Source organism: Haematobia irritans, chromosome 3 (genome assembly GCF_050003625.1).
Source record: "Haematobia irritans isolate KBUSLIRL chromosome 3, ASM5000362v1, whole genome shotgun sequence".
NCBI classification, from domain to species: Eukaryota; Metazoa; Arthropoda; class Insecta; order Diptera; family Muscidae; genus Haematobia; species Haematobia irritans.
In genome coordinates this window covers 214,816,931-214,834,695 of record NC_134399.1, presented here as the reverse complement: position 1 = coordinate 214,834,695, position 17,765 = coordinate 214,816,931, and the positions used below count along the sequence as shown (strand labels likewise).

The following is a 17,765-nucleotide window of genomic DNA, read 5'->3' as shown; positions in this document are numbered from 1 at the left end:
ATGCTCACTAATAGCAGTTTTGGCTGCAAATTAAAATGTATCATTTATAATTTCGCAAAAGCGATTAATATGCGGCTATCTAACAATGCCAAAAAAAATCTTCGAAAACAAAAAAACACAAACAAACAAAAACCAGATGAAAATCAAAGAAAGCAAAAGCTTATAGCCAGCCAGGGCATATCATTTAGATAGTGAGTTAGACAGATAGACTGGCAAATACACATCGTCATCATCATCATCATCATAATAGCTCAGCAGCACAATCAGCAAAATGGATGTCAAGTGCATGGTCTGCTGTTTGCCTCTTTTTTTGTTTTCAAATATGATTAAATTTCAAAGTGAGGTTTTGCCAACAGTACCTATTGAATATTTTTGCATGAACTATGGTATTATGTATGATCACACAAAAAAATTTTCTCTGATTCAATCACCAAATTAATTGATCCAATTAATTTTTTAATTGAAATGTCTTCAATCACGAAAATGATAGTATCAATCACAGTTTTAATTGGGCATAGAAAAAATTCTTGATTAAAAAATTAATTGATTTTTTCAGCAAAATTCAATTAATTTTTTAATTGATGTTGATTGCAAAACGCAATTAATTTATTAATTAAAAAAGGTAACTATTTTTAATTAATTAGTTAGATTGGCTTAGAGTTTTTATTTGGATTAACAAATGATTGTTTGAAATACATTTTTAATTAAAAAAGTAAAAAAAAATCAGCACTTTTTTTAACTGAATTAGTCTTCCGAATTTGATTAAAAGTTAATTGTATCAATTAATTTTTTAATTAAACATTTTAAAAATTTCAATCATTGACTTAATTAACTTAATGTTTCTATCATGATTAAAAAGTTAATTGTATCAATTAATTTATTAATTGAAAAAATTTTCAACTTCAATTAACTTTTTAATTGGAAATATTTTGGTGATATTTTTTTCTGTGCAGATATGGATATTAATTAAAGCGACTAAATTTTTGATTAGATTGCTACTTTAAGAGATACATTTCATCGGCTGTCAATATGCCATTATTTCTTAGGGAATTTTTTGAGATAAAACCTCAGATAAACCTGATGTTAGTTCTTTGTTGACAATAACACTCAAAAACAAGTATATTCGGCCGGAAGTTCGGCCAGGCCAGGATTCTTATGTATCCTCCACTATGGATTGCGTAGAAACTTCTATGAAAAACTAACATCCAGTGTTGCCAGTATTGGGGATTTTTCCCCAAATCGGGGATATTTTTTCATGGATGGGGACAAAATTTTTGAGTTGGGGACTTGGGGGATTTGATGGGAAATTTCCGCAAATTTGGGGATTTTTGTGGGGAATTTTCGAAATAATAATTAAGATTCAGAATGATGGTTTATATGAAATTCTTTACTTCTACGTGCATAAAAAAGGCTTAAAGAAGTACGGAGAATCTCCAAAATATAAAAAAAAACTCCTCTTTATTCCACTGCATTTATATGGCCATCCAGGAGCTACTATACATTTTACTCTGTTTCCTAAGAAATTTTTTACTAATGTGATATTATTTCGTAAGGACTCATCTGCGTACATCACTAATTTGGAAAATATAACCCATACATACATTTGTAACGGTTGATTTGGCAACTTTTAGCGATTTTGCCTGCTTTGCTTGCGAGTAGCTCGGATTTTCGCGATGCCCGAGCAAAATTTTGATACGCTGCTCTTCTTGCTTGGACGGCATTTTGACAACTGAAGAGTGAATTCCAAAATCAAAATAGGAGCAAAATTCTACACACACACACCTTCAAAATGAGGGGTGTTCAGGTTTTTTAAATGCAAAATTGAAAGGCCATGGAGTGGTACGCCGCCAACAACGTGCAGGTGGTTCCCAAGGACAAGAACCCTCCCAACACGCCAGAGCTCCGCCCAATTGAGAAATACTGGACTATTGTCAAGCGGAACCTAAAGAAGACAAAAAAAAACTGCTAAGGACGAGCAGCAGTTCAAGGCAAACTGGCTTTCTGCGGCGAAGAAGATGGACAAGGTGGCTGTACAAAATCTGATGGCAGGTGTCAAGCGTGAGGCCCGGCAATTCGGATTTGGAAAAGCGAAAGCCTGAATATTTTTCCTGAATTTTATACTAATTGAACTTGAAAAAGAAATTTACTTTGATTTTTTTAATAAACGATTTCACCGATTTATACGCGTTTTCCCTTGACCAAATTTTGACCTTGACCAAATTTTGACCGTATCACCCTTTATAAACCGATATGGACCAATTTTTGTGTGATTGGGCATCGATTTATCTGAGGGCTATATATAACTATAGACCGATATGGACCAGTTTGGCATGGTTGTTAGCGGCCATATACTAGCACAATGTCGGATGAAATTTCCCGCTCCAATAGGTTTCAAAACCAAATCATGGGATCGGTTTACATGGCGGCTATATATGATTATGGACCAATATGTACCAATTTTGGCATGATTGTTAAAGATCATATACTAACACCACGTACCAAGTATCAACCGGATCAGATGAATTTTGCTTCTCCAAAAGGCTCCGGAGGTCAAATTTGGCAGCTGTTTTATATGGGGGCTATATATAATTACAAACCGATACGGACCAATTTTTGCATGGTTATTAGAGACTACGTACCAAATTTCAACCGGATCGGATGAAATTTGCTCCTCCAAGAGGCTCCGGAGATCAAACCTGGGGATCGGTTTATATGGAATTGTTAGTAACTCTATTCTAACACCATGCACCAAATTTCAGCCAGATCGGAAGAAATTTGCTTCTCTTAGAGGATCCGCAAGCCAAATCTGGGGATCGGTTTATATGGGGCTATATATATAATTATGGACCGATATGGACCAATTCTGGCATGGTTGTTAGATACCATATATTAACACCATGTACCAAATTTCAGCCGGATCGTATGAAGTTTGCTTTTCTTAGAGGCTCCGCAAGCCAAATCTGGGGATCGGTTTATATGGGGGCTATATATAATTATGGACTGATGTGAAACAATTTTTGCATGGTTATTAGAGACCATATACTAATACCATGTACCAAATTTCAGACGTATCGGATGAAATTTGCTTCTCTTATATGATCCGCAAACCAAATCTATGGATCGGTTTATTTGAGGGCTATATATAATTATGGACCGATATGGAGCAATTATTGCATGGTTGCTAGAGACCATATACTTACACCATGTACCACACTTCAGTCCGATCGTATGAAATTTGCTTCTCTTAGAGGCTCCGCAGCTAAATTTGGGGATCGGTTTATATGGGGGCTATATATAATTATGAACCGATGTGCACCAATTTTTGCATGGTTATTAGAGACCATATAATATTACCGTGCACAAAATTTCAGTCGGATCGTATGAAGTTTGCTTCTCTTAGAGGCTCCGCAAGCTAAATCTGGGGATCGGTTTATATAAGGGGGCTAACTATAATTATGGACCGATGTGGACCAATTTTTGCATGGTTGTTAGAGACCATATATTAACACCATGTACCAAATTTCACCAGGATCAGATGAAATTTTCTTCTCTTAGAGGATCCGCAAGCCAAATCTGGGGATCGGTTTATATGGGGGCTATATATAATTATGGACTGTTATGGACCAATTTATACATGGTTGTTAGAGACCATATATTATTACCATGTACCAAATTTCAGCCAGATCGGAAGAAATTTTCTTCTCTTAGAGGCTCCGCAAGCCAAATCTGGGGATCGGTTTATATGGGGGCTATATATATAATTATGGACCGATATGGACGAATTCTGGCGTGGTTGTTAGAGACCATATACTAGTACCATGTACCAAATTTCAGACGGATCGGATGAAATTTGCTTCTCTTAGAGGATCCGCAAACCAAATCTATGGATCGGTTTATATGGGGGCTATATATAATTATGGACCGATATGGACCAATTTTTGCTTGGTTTTTAGAGACTCTATACTAACACCATGCACCAAATTTCAGCCGGATCGGATGAAGTTTGCTTCTCTTAGAGGCTCCGCAAGCCAAATCTGGGGGTCCGTTTATATGGGGGCTATACGTAAAAGTGGACCGATATGGCCCATTTGCAATACCATCTGACTTACATCAATAACAACTACTACTCAAGTTGATTGCTTGTTTGGTTCGGAAGTTAGCGTGATTTCAACAGACGGACGGACGGTCGGACAAGCTTAGGGCCTGTTCCTGTATATCGAACGAAAGCTTTCTTTCGTATTCCAAACGAAAGAAAATTGTTTTTAGTTCTTTTATTTCGAAAGGCAAGGATATACAGGACCAGGGCATTAGATCGACTCAGAATTTCACCATACTTTATGGGGACTTAGAGGAATATTTCGATGTGTTACAAACGGAAAGACAAAGTTAATATACCCCCCATCCTATGGTGGAGGGTATACAAAGTTTACTTGGATCCAAAGATTTTTGACCTTCCCTTAAGGATTAAGGTATTGATTCCGAGACAAAGATACGGCTTCTTTAAAATAAAGAATATTTTTAGCGACCTATCGTGATTTAAATCTAGGACCAATAAAATTAAAATTAAATCTCATTTATCAAATTAAAAAATGTTTTCTTAATTCCAAAAAAAAAAAAAACTTTAAATTGAAGTGTTTTTATCTTTAATCTGCAGATTCAATATTTCAATTAATTTAAGGACGATTCTTTAAATCAAAAATTTGTCTTAGTTCAAAGACATGCGACTTTAAAGGAGGGAAGAAAATTTCCAAAAAAAAAATTCGAGCAAAGATTATATTTTAATTAAAAGTTCGTTATTTTTAAGAAATTTGTTCTTAATATTTTGTAAATTGCACATCCTAAAATTTAGGTTGCATAATCTTTAATATCACGTAAATATTTTGCAAATCAATAAAAAATGAATTTCTTTATTTTAAGAAAAAATTGGCCTTAGTTCAAAGACTCCTATGGCTATATAAAAAAATGTTTGGTTAAAAAATGCCGGGAATCATTTGTAAACATAAACCGAAAAATCATTGTTCTCTCATTATCTCGATTATATTTTAATAAAATTAAATGCCACTAAACTGCGGGTCCATAACCTGCTAAGTTAAATTATAATATAAATTTATAGTTACTGCACACAATACTCAATTAAATCTTATTATAAATATACATAGCTGATTACAAAGCAAAATATGTAAATAAAACAAATCAGTAGTAAATTGATAATACTACCAACTCTTATCATCTGAGTTGAACTCTATTAAGTACTACGTCATTATTTTTACAGACTATAAAAAGAATTTACCACAATGCACTCAAAGTAGTGATAATGACCTATGATTCATTCAATTAATAAAAACTAAATTACGAAACAATTGTTCTATTAAAATTACGTTGTTCATTTAAAACATTTGTCTTGTCACAACAATGCGGAATACGAAATATATTACATATGAAAACAAATAGTCCACCTAAAGCGACGTCATAAATACGGGAAGTATTGAGAAACCAAATATTATTGCTTTGTGCTTAAGCACACTTCTATAGGGGAAGCAGACTCCCCTCTACAATATGTGTTAAAATTTAGTTTATGACTCTAAAATAGAAATAATTTAAATGAATTTAAAAAAATATATTTTTTTTAGCAATTTTTACTTACTTAATTGCTATCCCAATCAATTAATTATTAAATTGGCTTAATTTTCTATATCGCTCAATATTCAAAATTGCGTACACGATTTACATAATCGAAAACTCATCTATTTAATTAACATCAACTTAGGACCTATTCGGTAATGCATTACTGCACTGCTCTATTGATTGATATTCAGATTATTTACATTTCCAAATGACATAGAGTTTGCAATTGAAAATTGATTTTAAATTTAAATTTCTATAGAAAATTTTGTCAAAATTTTAATTTTACAGAAAATTTTGTCAAAATTTTATTTATGTTTTTTTTTTTATCTCAGCTTAAAGCCATGCATTGACTAAACTACAAGTGTAGCTTAACCAACAGAGGAAAAGTATGCTTGTCAAATTTATTTGGGCAAAGCCCTATAGACTGCAAGATGGTTGGATGTACAGCTGTTTCGGAATTACCACATTCCTCATCAGCATCCTCTACTTGCAGCAATGGCTTTAAGCTGAGATCAAAAAAAAAAAAAAAAAAACAACAATAACGATTGAAGAGAAGCCAACAATAACAAACAAAACGAAAATTTTATTTCTATAGAAAATTTTTTTCAAAATTTTATTTCTATAGCAAATTTTGTCAAAATTTTATTTCTATAGAAAAATTTGACAAAATTTTATTTCTAAAGAAAATTTTGACAAAATTCTATTTCTATAGAAAATTTTTTCAAAATTTCAATTTTATAGAAAATTTTGTCAAAATTTTATTTCTAAAGAACATTTTCTCAAAATGTTATTTCTATAGCAAATTTTGTCAAAATTTTATTTCTATAGAAAATTTTGTCAAAATTTTACTTTATAGAAAATTTTGTCAAAATTTTATTTCTATAGCAAATTTTGTCAAAATTTTATTTCTATAGAGAATTTTGTCAACATTTTATTTCTATAGAAAAATTTTACAAAATTTTATTTCTATAGAAAATTTTGACAAAATTTTATTTCTATAGAAAATTTTGACAAAATTTTATTTCTATAGAAAATTTTGTCAAAATTTTAATTTTATAGAAAATTTTGTCAAAATTTTATTTCTATAGAACATTTTCTCAAAATTTTATTTCTATAGCTAATTTTGTCAAAATTTTATTTCTATAGCAAATTTTGGCCAAATTTTATTTCTATAGAAAATTTTGACAAAATTTTATTTCTATAGAAAATTTCGTTTTATTTCTATAGTAAATTTTGTCAAAATTTTATTTCTATAGAAAATTTTGACAAAATTTTATTTCTATAGAAAATTTTGACCAAATTTTATTTCTTAGAAAATTTTGACAAAATTTTATTTCTATAGAAAATTTTGACCAAATTTTATTTCTTAGAAAATTTTGACACAATTTTATTTCTATAGAAAATTTAGACAGAATTTTATTTCTATAGAAAATTTTGACAAAATTTTATTTCTTAGAAAATTTTGTCAAAATTTTATTTCTTTAGAAAATTTTGTCAACGTTTTATTCCTATAGAAAATTTCGTCAAAATTTTATTTCTATAGAAAATTTTGTCAAAATTAGAAAATTTTTTCAAAATTTTATTTCTATAGAAAATTTTGTCAAAATTTTATTGCTATAGATAATTTTGTCAAAATTTTATTTCTATATGAGTAGAACATTTTGTCAACGTTTTATTTTAAGAGAAAATTTTGTCAAAATTTTATTTCTATAGAAAAATTTGTCAACATTTGATTTCTATAGAAAATTTTGTCAAAATTCTATTTCTATAGAAAATTTTGTCAAAATTTTATTTCTATAGAAAATTTTGTCAAAATGTTATTTCTATAAAAAAATTTGTTAAAATTTTATTTCTATAGAAAATTTTGTCAAAATTTTATTTCTATAGAAAATTTTGTCAAAATTTTATTTATATAGAAAATTTTGTTAAAATTTTATTTTTATAAAAAATTTTGTCAACATTTTATTTCTATAGGAAATTTTTTTTTTAAGATATTATTTGTATAGAAAATTTTGTCAACATTTTATTTCTATAGAAAATTTTGTCAACATTTTATTTCTATAGAAAATTTTGTCAAAATTTTATTTCTATAGAAAATTTTGTTAAAATTTTATTTCTATAAAAAATTTTGTCGAAATTTTATTTCTATAGAAAATTTTGCCAAAATTTTATTTCTTTAGAAAATTTAGTCAAAATTTTTGTTTCTATATAAAAATTTGTCTACATTTTAATCTGCAGAAAATTTGGTCAACATTTTATTTCTATAGAAATTTTGTCAAAATTTTATTTCTATAGAAAATTTTGTCAAAATTTTAATTCTATAGAAAATTTTGTCAAAATTTTATTTCTATAAAAAAAAAATTTTTAAAAAGCTTATTTCTATAGAAAATTTTTTCAAAATTTTATTTCTATAGAAAATTTTGTCAACATTTTTTTCTATAAAAATTTTGTCAAAATTTTTTTTTCTAGAGAAAATTTTGTCAACGTTTTATTTCTATAAAAATTTTTGTCAAAATTTTATTTAAATTGATATCCTTCTTCTTAGTTGGAGAGGTATATTTTGGAATGTATACCAAAATAGAGAAACCCGGTTAACCGTTGGCCAATACCCGGTTTTTATTTTGTTAGTACGAATCCCAGTTACTTTTATTCTGATACAACTCCTCGCTTCGAAATTTCCATTTTTCCTGTAAATATAACCTAAATCTACACATCTTTACTGAAATCTAGCCGCCAATTTTTCAAAATATATTATTTTAAATTTGAAAAAGTTTCCGAATATGTACTCCTATTTTCTGCCAAAACAAAAATCGAATAATCCACCCAAATTGTGGACAACACCAGGACCTACATACACTCAATTTTATATTTAAATAAATATTTTTTTTTATTAATTGGACGACATGTGCCGACATTGTCGGTGGCGCCTAAATTCGACGACCTAATCGGCGGCTTTATTCTCTGTACATTCAAATGTCTGACCTGAATCGGATCATTCCAACTATGGTAATTAAATCCTTCAATTTTTTAAGTACGAGAATAAATAATGTATTCCTATACGTCATATGTATTTATATAAATCTGAAAAAAAAAATCTTACCTTAGCTAAATCCAAACGATTGTCAATATTCAAACGATGTATAAATGGATTTATATAATTATTCCCCGTCCAATCCAATGATTCTTCTTCGGAATCATTTTTACTAATGTTAGCTGTGGTGGTTACAGGTGCTGCCATAGCCTCCGTTCGATCATCATTAGGTGGACTATGTGAGGATGGCGAACGTCTCCGTTTAATTGTAGAAGTTGTCATTTTATTTTTTTATTTTCTTATAATTGCCTTAATGGATTATTTTGTTGATATAACCTTTGGGTTTTTTTAAGTATTTGGCTTTTAGTTTTATTTGACACTATAGAAAATTCGAGTTAACAGATATTTTTTTGTAGTGCAATGTTGTTGATCGAGAGTTATTTGTGGTATTTAGTAATCTTTTCTTTTTATATTAAACGAAAGCCTGTTTTTTTCACACAATTCTTTTTTTTGTATTTCTTGCCAACAATGCAAATCTTTTTTTTTTTTTGCTTTGAAAACTTCTGGCTTTGGTTTGGATTCTTTGGTGTACACCAAAAACTTCTTGTATTACCACGTTGTCATACGACGTTAGTACTCTTTTTTTGTTTTTGAACTGAAATTTCTCTCTTTCCTTGATTTAGTTGTTGTTGTTGAGTTATGGATTGATTCAAACGGCGATCGTGTTAAGTTAAACACACACACGCACTCGCACACAAACTATCTATATGCTACTTTCCTTTTGTTCTCTTCAATGCCAAAAACTTCAATCTATTCGCGTATACACTATTCATTCACTTATGTTAATGACGCATTTCCCTCTTAACTTGTTACTGACAAAAGAATCTTCTTAGTAGCTGCTATTATGATGATATTGTTTATATTACCGGGGTTGGTCAACGTTCGATCGATCGTTGCCTTCGTTCCGAGATTTAACGAAGACACTGCCTATACCTTATAGCGATAAACCGACCGGCTACAATTTTAAAGCTTCGTCGTCTGTGGCTGGGTGACTACTGAATTGCTATGCACAATACCAGCATAGTATAGACCCCTCAAAACAAATGCGCTAATGTTTTGCCAAACAGAGATGGATCGAGTGAGTGAGTATTTAAAGCGGCAGCAACGCACCAGTTTCGTTTCATTCGATCAATGCTAATGGTTTCTTATGGTCAGCTTATTGGTGTAATTTTACGATATTTATTTTATCCAACGTTGAATTGTAATTGATCTTCATAAGATGGAGAAAGTCATCTTATTAAAGATGAATGATTAAATAAGAGCAAATTATTTTGATTATATTGTAAAAATTCATGCAATCTCAACAAATCTTCTTCCCAGATACCTTCTATAATCAAGAAAATACTGTCAAAGGGTTACCTATTTGGCACTTGATTTAGATGTGTATACCTCTCTCTCTTTTCTTAACAGCTCATTTTATTTCTCTTTACAACAGATAGTTGGGTATGAATATGTGGGGTAGGGGAGGTAGTATTTGTTTTGATGTGAGGAGTAATTGCATTATTACTTGTTTTTGTTGTTGTGTGGCATCAGCTGTTTAGGTCTCAGATACTACACCAGCGAAAAGCTCTGAAGTGGATGACGTTATTGTTGTTTATTCTTATGCTTGTAGTTTTGCTCTCTCTCTGTCTATCTCTTAATTTGTCACTCTCTTTGCCTTGCCTCATCTATGATGATCATAATAAATGCCACTTTGTTAATGTATGATATTTGTACTTGAATTTGTTGTTATATTCTCATGGAACTTTTCCGTTATGATTTTTGTTTTTTTTTTTTTTTACTTCTCTCTGTAATTAAAACAGGAAGGAACTTAATTAGTTATTCTCAAACGTTGTGGTTGGTTGAATATGCACAATAGTAGATCTAATCGTATCAATGCAATGGTCTAAATACATAAATATCTGCTAAATACATTCATTATGAATATTGGAAATGAATAAATTGTTCAAATTGCTTATATAAAAATGCAAACACACAATAACCAAAGTCCATATTTAAAATCATAAGCAAATACAAGGTAAGAAATGGTTTTAAAATTTAAATGTGTGGTAATATAGACAACTTTTTGTTAAATGAAGACAAAGTCCGCTTTCTGTAAACATCAGAATCGACTTAGATTTTTTTAAGTCAAATCGACTTTTGATGCTGGCTGGCCAAAATTTACAAATGCAATTTATATGCAAAAATCGAAAAATCCACTTTGAATTGAATTAGGAAAAGAATTGGACTTCTCCCACACTCAAAAAAGTTAAACCTCTAGGTTACTAAAGCCAAATTAATTCTCCTTTAGTTCATGGAATTTTTATGTTTGGCAAAAGTGTACTTAATTTTAATAGTTCTTTTGTGAATGTTAGCTAAATTAGCTAAAACAAATAGGAAAAGCTTGTACCCAAATTAAGCATAAAAATTTACTAATTTCATATTTCTTAAAATTTGTAAATTGTAGCACATATGCTATCTTTCATTTTTTTCTATTATACTCAGAGATGGTCTGCATCAAACTTTCTTAGGTTTGCGACTGTCGCAAAGTTGTAAACGTCGTAAACGTCATATACGTGTCGTAAATGTAGAAAAAGTAACAAAAGTCGCAAACTCAAAATACTTTAGTCGCCTCAGCTAGGCAGCAAATTCGTTGATATCCAAGACGATGGTATGTGCGAAGAGAAGGTTTTAGTCCCCACATTTTCCCTATTGCCTTTTGCACGAGTACAGGGTAACCGTGGATTTTCTCGTCCTTTCAGTCTCCTGTCCAATATAACTCCAAGGTATTTTGCACACTCACCAACGGGAATTTCGATACCACCTAAGAAAATAGGCTTGACCATGGGAAAACTTTCACAAATTTCTGCAGAAACTCACAGCGAATGCTGTCAAACTAAATTAAAAAATTTTCAGGATTTCTTCTATTCAAAATTTGGTTTTCTACAGTAGGTTTACGACTTCTCGACATACGTATTACACCGTCGCAAAAGTCACAGTTTGTGACAGGCCAACCCTGCAAAATTTTCTTGAATCTATTGAAAAATATGTATGTACTTATTTTTGTAATATCGGCATTCGTACACAGAAAATAAAATTTCACGAAAATTTTCCAATTAAAATTTTAATTGAGTTTTAAAAAATATTCAATTACAAATTTAATTGATTCAACAAATTTTTTAATTGAAACAAAAATTAATAGAATCATTACATTTTTTAATTGGATCAATTATTTTTTAATTGGATCAATTAATTTTTTAATTGATACTATCATTTCTGTGATTGAAGACATTTCTATTAAAAAATTAATTGGATCAATTAATTTCGTGATTGAATCAGAAAATGTTTGTTTTGTGTGCAATACAGTTTAGGTTAAGTTTTCTAAAATTAACCAAAAATGTTCCTTCCATATGGGGCCAATATATTTTTTTTTGAGTGTAACTTTGAAAAAATCTCTTTTTTTAAATAATTAAAAATATTAGTATATTTTTTATTATTTAAAAAAAAATATTGAATCAAAATTAAAATCAATCATTGAAATTATTCGATTCAATTAAAGTTTTAATTGGATGAATTATTTTTTTAATTGGTGTTGATTAATTGATCATTGAATTTCGTGAATGAATCAAAAAACAAAATATTTTGTTCTGCGCATATGTACACAGAGAAGGGTTATGATCACCCCAGAGCCTCATTTCTGTGATTGAAGACATTTCTATTAAAAAATTAATTGGATCAATTAATTTCGTGATTGAATCAGAAAATGTTTGTTTTGTATGCAATACAGTTTAGGTTAAGTTTTCTAAAATTAACCAAAAATGTTCCTTCCTTATGGGGCCACTATATTTTTTTTTTGAGTGTAACTTTGAAAAATCTCTTTTTTTAAATAATTAAAAATATTAGTATATTTTTTATTATTTAAAAAAAAAATATATTGAATCAAAATTAAAATCAATCATTGAAATTATTCGATTCAAGCAAAGCAGAAAACTTTCCATATTAAAAGATTATACGAATATGATACAATTAACTTTTTAATCAAACTCGGAAGAGTAAATCAGTGAAAAAAAAAAATTATTGAATTGTTTTAAATGTTTAAAAATGTAATTGAAACAATTAATTTTAATCAACTTAAAAACACTAAAGGTCATTTTCAGGTAGTTCCGTTCGGTTTTAACTGCCAGTCAACAACTGAAACTGAAAAAAATATCAGCAGTTAAGTTACTATGTGGCATAGGTAATATGTTGGCAAGATAACAAATATACGGTTCAAAAGTTCGTTGGCTAACGTTGCTCTAACAGAGCTTCATGAAAATGGGCGTAAGTCAGTTAAGAAAGTGATTGAAAATATTTACGTTTTTAGTTTAAAAAAAATCAACATCAATTAAAAAATTATTTGAAATTTTCTAATGAAATCAATTAAGTTTTTAATCAATAATTTTTTATGTCCAATTAAAACTGTGATTAATACTAACATTTTCGGTATTGAAGACATTTAAATTAAAACAATAATTGGATGAATTAAATTCGTGATTGCATCAAAAAAAAAAACCCTGTGTTGTTTCAAGAACATAACATTTCTTTGTCACGAGGAACTTGTAAAAAGTTTGCTTTTTCTCACAATAATGTATGTATCTGATTTTGGCAAGCACTCTATGTTTAGTGAGAAAATAATACTTTTGAGGCATAAAAATTCTCAACTCAAAAATTCTAGCCCCAATCAATACTGGCAACACTGGATATGGTAGATAAACTAAAAAAGCATGACATTTACTGTTAGGTGGATATTTCTACTTGAACCTCGACAATTTATGAGAGAGTCAGGCAACCATCTCAAAGCTGATCTCATCAAATCAAAGTGATGAGCATCTTAGTCGATGCTCATGTTATGTAAGGTAAGACGGCAAGGATTGGCTCTTTGATTTCACTAATTTCCATTGTATTGTGCTGCTATCGAAAAACTCCCGTTTATACCCTGACCTAACCTTCTTTAGAAAGAAATAACACCTGTATAATCCTTAAGTATTTCACTTAAGCAAATTCTCTTCAAAAATTATTTACGGATATGCAAGGGACCCGATTTCCTCTTTGATATTTTTCTTCTTATACTAATCTGTCTCAATGGCATACAAAAAGCTTATGTATCCCCGAAGTACAGTGACCTTTTATAATTGAGTATTTCCAATATACATTTTTTCATCTTACTCTTGATACAGATTCTCTTTTTCTACACACTTATTGCTTTTGAGAAGGGTTGGAAGCACACTTCTTTAAGTCAAACTTACACAGATATTTATAAAAAAAACAACAACAAATAAGATGTCGAGCATATACTCCCATATAAGCAGTAAGTATTCATCACCTTGAAGTTTTGCACAATGGGATGAGGTAAACTAAAACTAGTTTACAAATGTGTGATGAATTTTTCATGTTCACATGCAGAGATGGTCTGTATCAAATTTTTTTAGGTTTGCGACTGTCGTAAAGTTGTAAACGTCGTAAACGTCACATACGCGTCGTAAATGTAGAAAAAGTAAAAAAAATCGCAAACTGAAAATACTTTAGTCGCGTCAGCTAGGCAGCGAATGCCATGATATTCAAGACGATGGTATGTGCGACGAAGTTTCAATTCTTAGGAATATTCACAATTTTCGGTTTTAGTCCCCACATTTTCCCTATTGCCTTTTGCACGAGTACAGGGTAACCGTGGATTTTCTCGTCCTTTCTTAGCTTTCAAGTTCAGTCTCCTGTCTAATATAACCCCAAGGTATTTTGCACACTCACCAATGGGAATTTCGATACCACCTAAGAAAATAAGCTTGACCTTGGGAAAACTTTCGCAAATTTCTGCAGAAACTCACAGCAAATGCTGTCAAACTAAATTAAAAAATGTTCAGGATTTCTTCTATTCAAAATTTGGTTTTCTACAGTAGGTTTACGACTTTTGCGACATACGTATTATACCGTCGCAAATGTATGTCGCAAAAGTCACAGTTTGTGACAGGCCATCCCTGTTCACATGGAGATCATATTGAAAAAGGATTGATGTTTTCGTAGATTTTGAAAAATAGTAATCTCCAATTAAGAGTTACTTAAATTTTATATAAAAATAAAATTTTAACAAAATTTTCTATAGAAATAAAATTCTTGCAAAATTTTCTATAGAAATAAAATTCTTGCAAAATTTTCTATAGAAATAAAATTTTGCAAAAATGTTCTACACAAATAAAATTTTTCAAAAATGTTCTAGAAATAAAATTTTGACAAAATTTTGAATTAAATTTTTAACAAAATTTTCAATTGGTAAAAGATTTTAGTACCCATTTTTAGCCTAAGTTAAATCCATGTGCTAATATTGCACCACTTCTGGATCCAAATTTCTACCAAAAATTTTAGATGTTTATATTATAGAATTCTTGATGTTTTGGTAGATTTTGCGAAGTATGCCTCTCTAACTAAGAGCTAACAGGTTGGCTGATAAGTTCCCGGTCTGACACATAGATGGCGTCGCTAAATGCATATTATTTTTATATAGTACCAACCTTCAAATGATTCGTGTCAAAGTTTGACGTCTGTAATTCAATTCGTTTGTGAGATAGAGCGTCTTTTGTGAAGCAACTTTCGTTATTGTGAAAAAAAAATGGAAAAAGGAATTTCGTGTTTTGATAAAATACTGTTTTCTGGAGGGGAAAAATAGGGTGGAAGCAAAAACTTGGCTTGATAATGAGTTTCCGGACTCTGCCCCAGGAAAATCAACAATAATTGATTGGTATGCAAAATTCAAGCGTGGTGAAATAAGCACGGAGGACGGTTACCGACGAAAACATCAAAAAAATCCACAAAATGATTTTGAATGACCGTAAAATTAAGTTGATCGAGATAGCAGAGGCCTTAAAGATATCAAAGGAACGTATCATTCATCAATATTTGAATATGCGGAAGCTCTGTGCAAAATAGGTGCCGCGCGATCACATTTGACCAAAAACAACAACATGTTGATGATTCTGAGCGATGTTTGCAGCTGTTAACTCGTAATACACGTAATACACGAGTTTCTCCGTCGATATGTGACAATGGATGAAACATGGCTCCATCACTACACTCCTGAGTCCAATCGACAGTCGGCTGAGTGGACAGCGACCGGTGAACCGTCTCCGAAGCGTGGAAAGACTCAAAAGTCCGCTGGCAAAGTAATGGTCTTTTTTTTGGGATGCGCATGGAATAATTTTTATCGATTATCTTAAGAAGGGAAAAACCATCAACAGTGACTATTATATGGCGTTATTGGAGCGTTTGAAGGTCGAAATCGCGGCAAAACGGTCCCATATGAAGAAGAAAAAAGTGTTGTTCCACCAAGACAACGCACCGTGCCACAAGTCATTGAGAACGATGGCAAAAATTCATGAATTGGGCTTCGAATTGCTTCCCCACCCACCGTATTCTCAAAGATCTGGCCCCCAGCGACTTTTTCTTGTTCTCAGACCTCAAAAGCATGCTCGCAGGGAAAACATTTGGCTGCAATGAAGAGGTGATCGCCGAAATTGAGGCCTTTTTTGAGGCAAAACCGAAGGAGTACTACCAAAAAGGGTATCAAAAATTTGGAAGGTCGTTATAATCGTTGTATCGCTCTTGAAGGGAACTATGTTGAATAATAAAAACGAATTTTGACAAAAAAAATGTGTTTTTCTTTGTTAGACCGGGGAATTATCAGCCAACCTGTTATATTAATTCTCTATAGAAATAAAATTTTCACAAAAATTTTCTAAAGAAATAAAATTTTGACAAAAATTTTCTATAGAAATAAAATTTTGACAAAAATTTTCTATAGAAATAAAATTTTGTTAAAAATTGTTTATAGAAATAAAATGTTGACAAAGTTATCTCTAGAAATAAAATTTGTACAAAATTTTCTATAGAAATAAAATTTTTACAAAATTTTCTAAAGAAATAAAATTTTGGCAAAATTTTCTATAGAAATAAAATTTTAACAATATTTTCTATAAAAATAAAATTTTGACAAAATTTTCTATAGAAATAAAATTTTTACAAAATTTACTATAGAAATAAAATGTTGACAAAAAATTTTGTATAGAAATAAAATGTTGACAAAAAATTTTCTATAAAAATAAAATTTTGACAAAATTTTCTATAGAAATAAAATTTTGACAAAATTTACTATAGAAATAAAATTGTGACAAAAAATTTTCTAAAGAAATAAAATTTTTACAAAATTTTCTAAAGAAATAAAATTTTGACAAAAATTTTCTATAGAAATAAAATTTTGACAAAATTTTCTATAGATATAAAATTTTTATAAAATTTAGTATAGAAATAAAATTTTGAAAAAATTTTCTGTAGAAATAAAATTTTGAAAAAATGTTGTATAGAAATAAAATTTTTACAAAATTTTCTATAGAAATAAAATTTTTACAAAATTTTCTATAGAAATAAAATTTTTACAAAATTTACTATAGAAAAAAAAATTTTGACAAAATTCTCTAAAGAAATAAAATTTTGACAAAATTCTCTAAAGAAATAAAATTTTGATAAAATTTTCTATAGAAATAAAATGAAGATAGAGGAAGCACGCTCAAAAACAAACCCAGCCAAATACATTCAAATCGATGATTTGAGTTTGGCAAAGGAAAAGAGATATGCTGGCAAATTTGTTTAGGCAATAGCCGACTATCAAACCCTTTTTCGGGAGGTTCAAGTGTAGTTCACTTTGGGTTGAGTGAATTACCCGAATGTATTCTGATAATTGGTTGATAGTTTTGCTGCTAGTAGAGGATGCTGATGAGGAATGTGGTAATTCCGAAACAGCTGTACATCCAACCATCTTGCAGTCTACAGGGCTTTGCCCAAATAAATTTGACAAGCATACTTTTCCTCTGTTGGTTAAGCTACACTTGTAGTTTAGTCAATGCATGGCTTTAAGCTGAGATCAAAAACAACAATAACGAAATAAAATTTTGACAAAATTTTCTATAGAAATAAAATTTTGACAAAATTTTCTATAGAAACAAAATTTTTACAAAATTTTCTATAGAAATAAAATTTTAACAAAATT

At 29.9% G+C, this 17,765-nt stretch overlaps 1 protein-coding gene across 1 annotated transcript in view; it reads right to left on the bottom strand.

Annotated features, from left to right (window-relative positions):
- Positions 1–17,765, bottom strand: part of LPCAT (lysophosphatidylcholine acyltransferase) — a 60,292-nt gene that overhangs the window by 25,343 nt on the left and 17,184 nt on the right. Inside the window, exon 2 of the mRNA XM_075302793.1 lies at positions 8,726–10,503. Within this exon, the coding sequence (XP_075158908.1) occupies positions 8,726–8,938 (213 nt within the window). The 5' untranslated portion in view covers positions 8,939–10,503. The remainder of the gene's footprint in view (positions 1–8,725; positions 10,504–17,765) is intronic.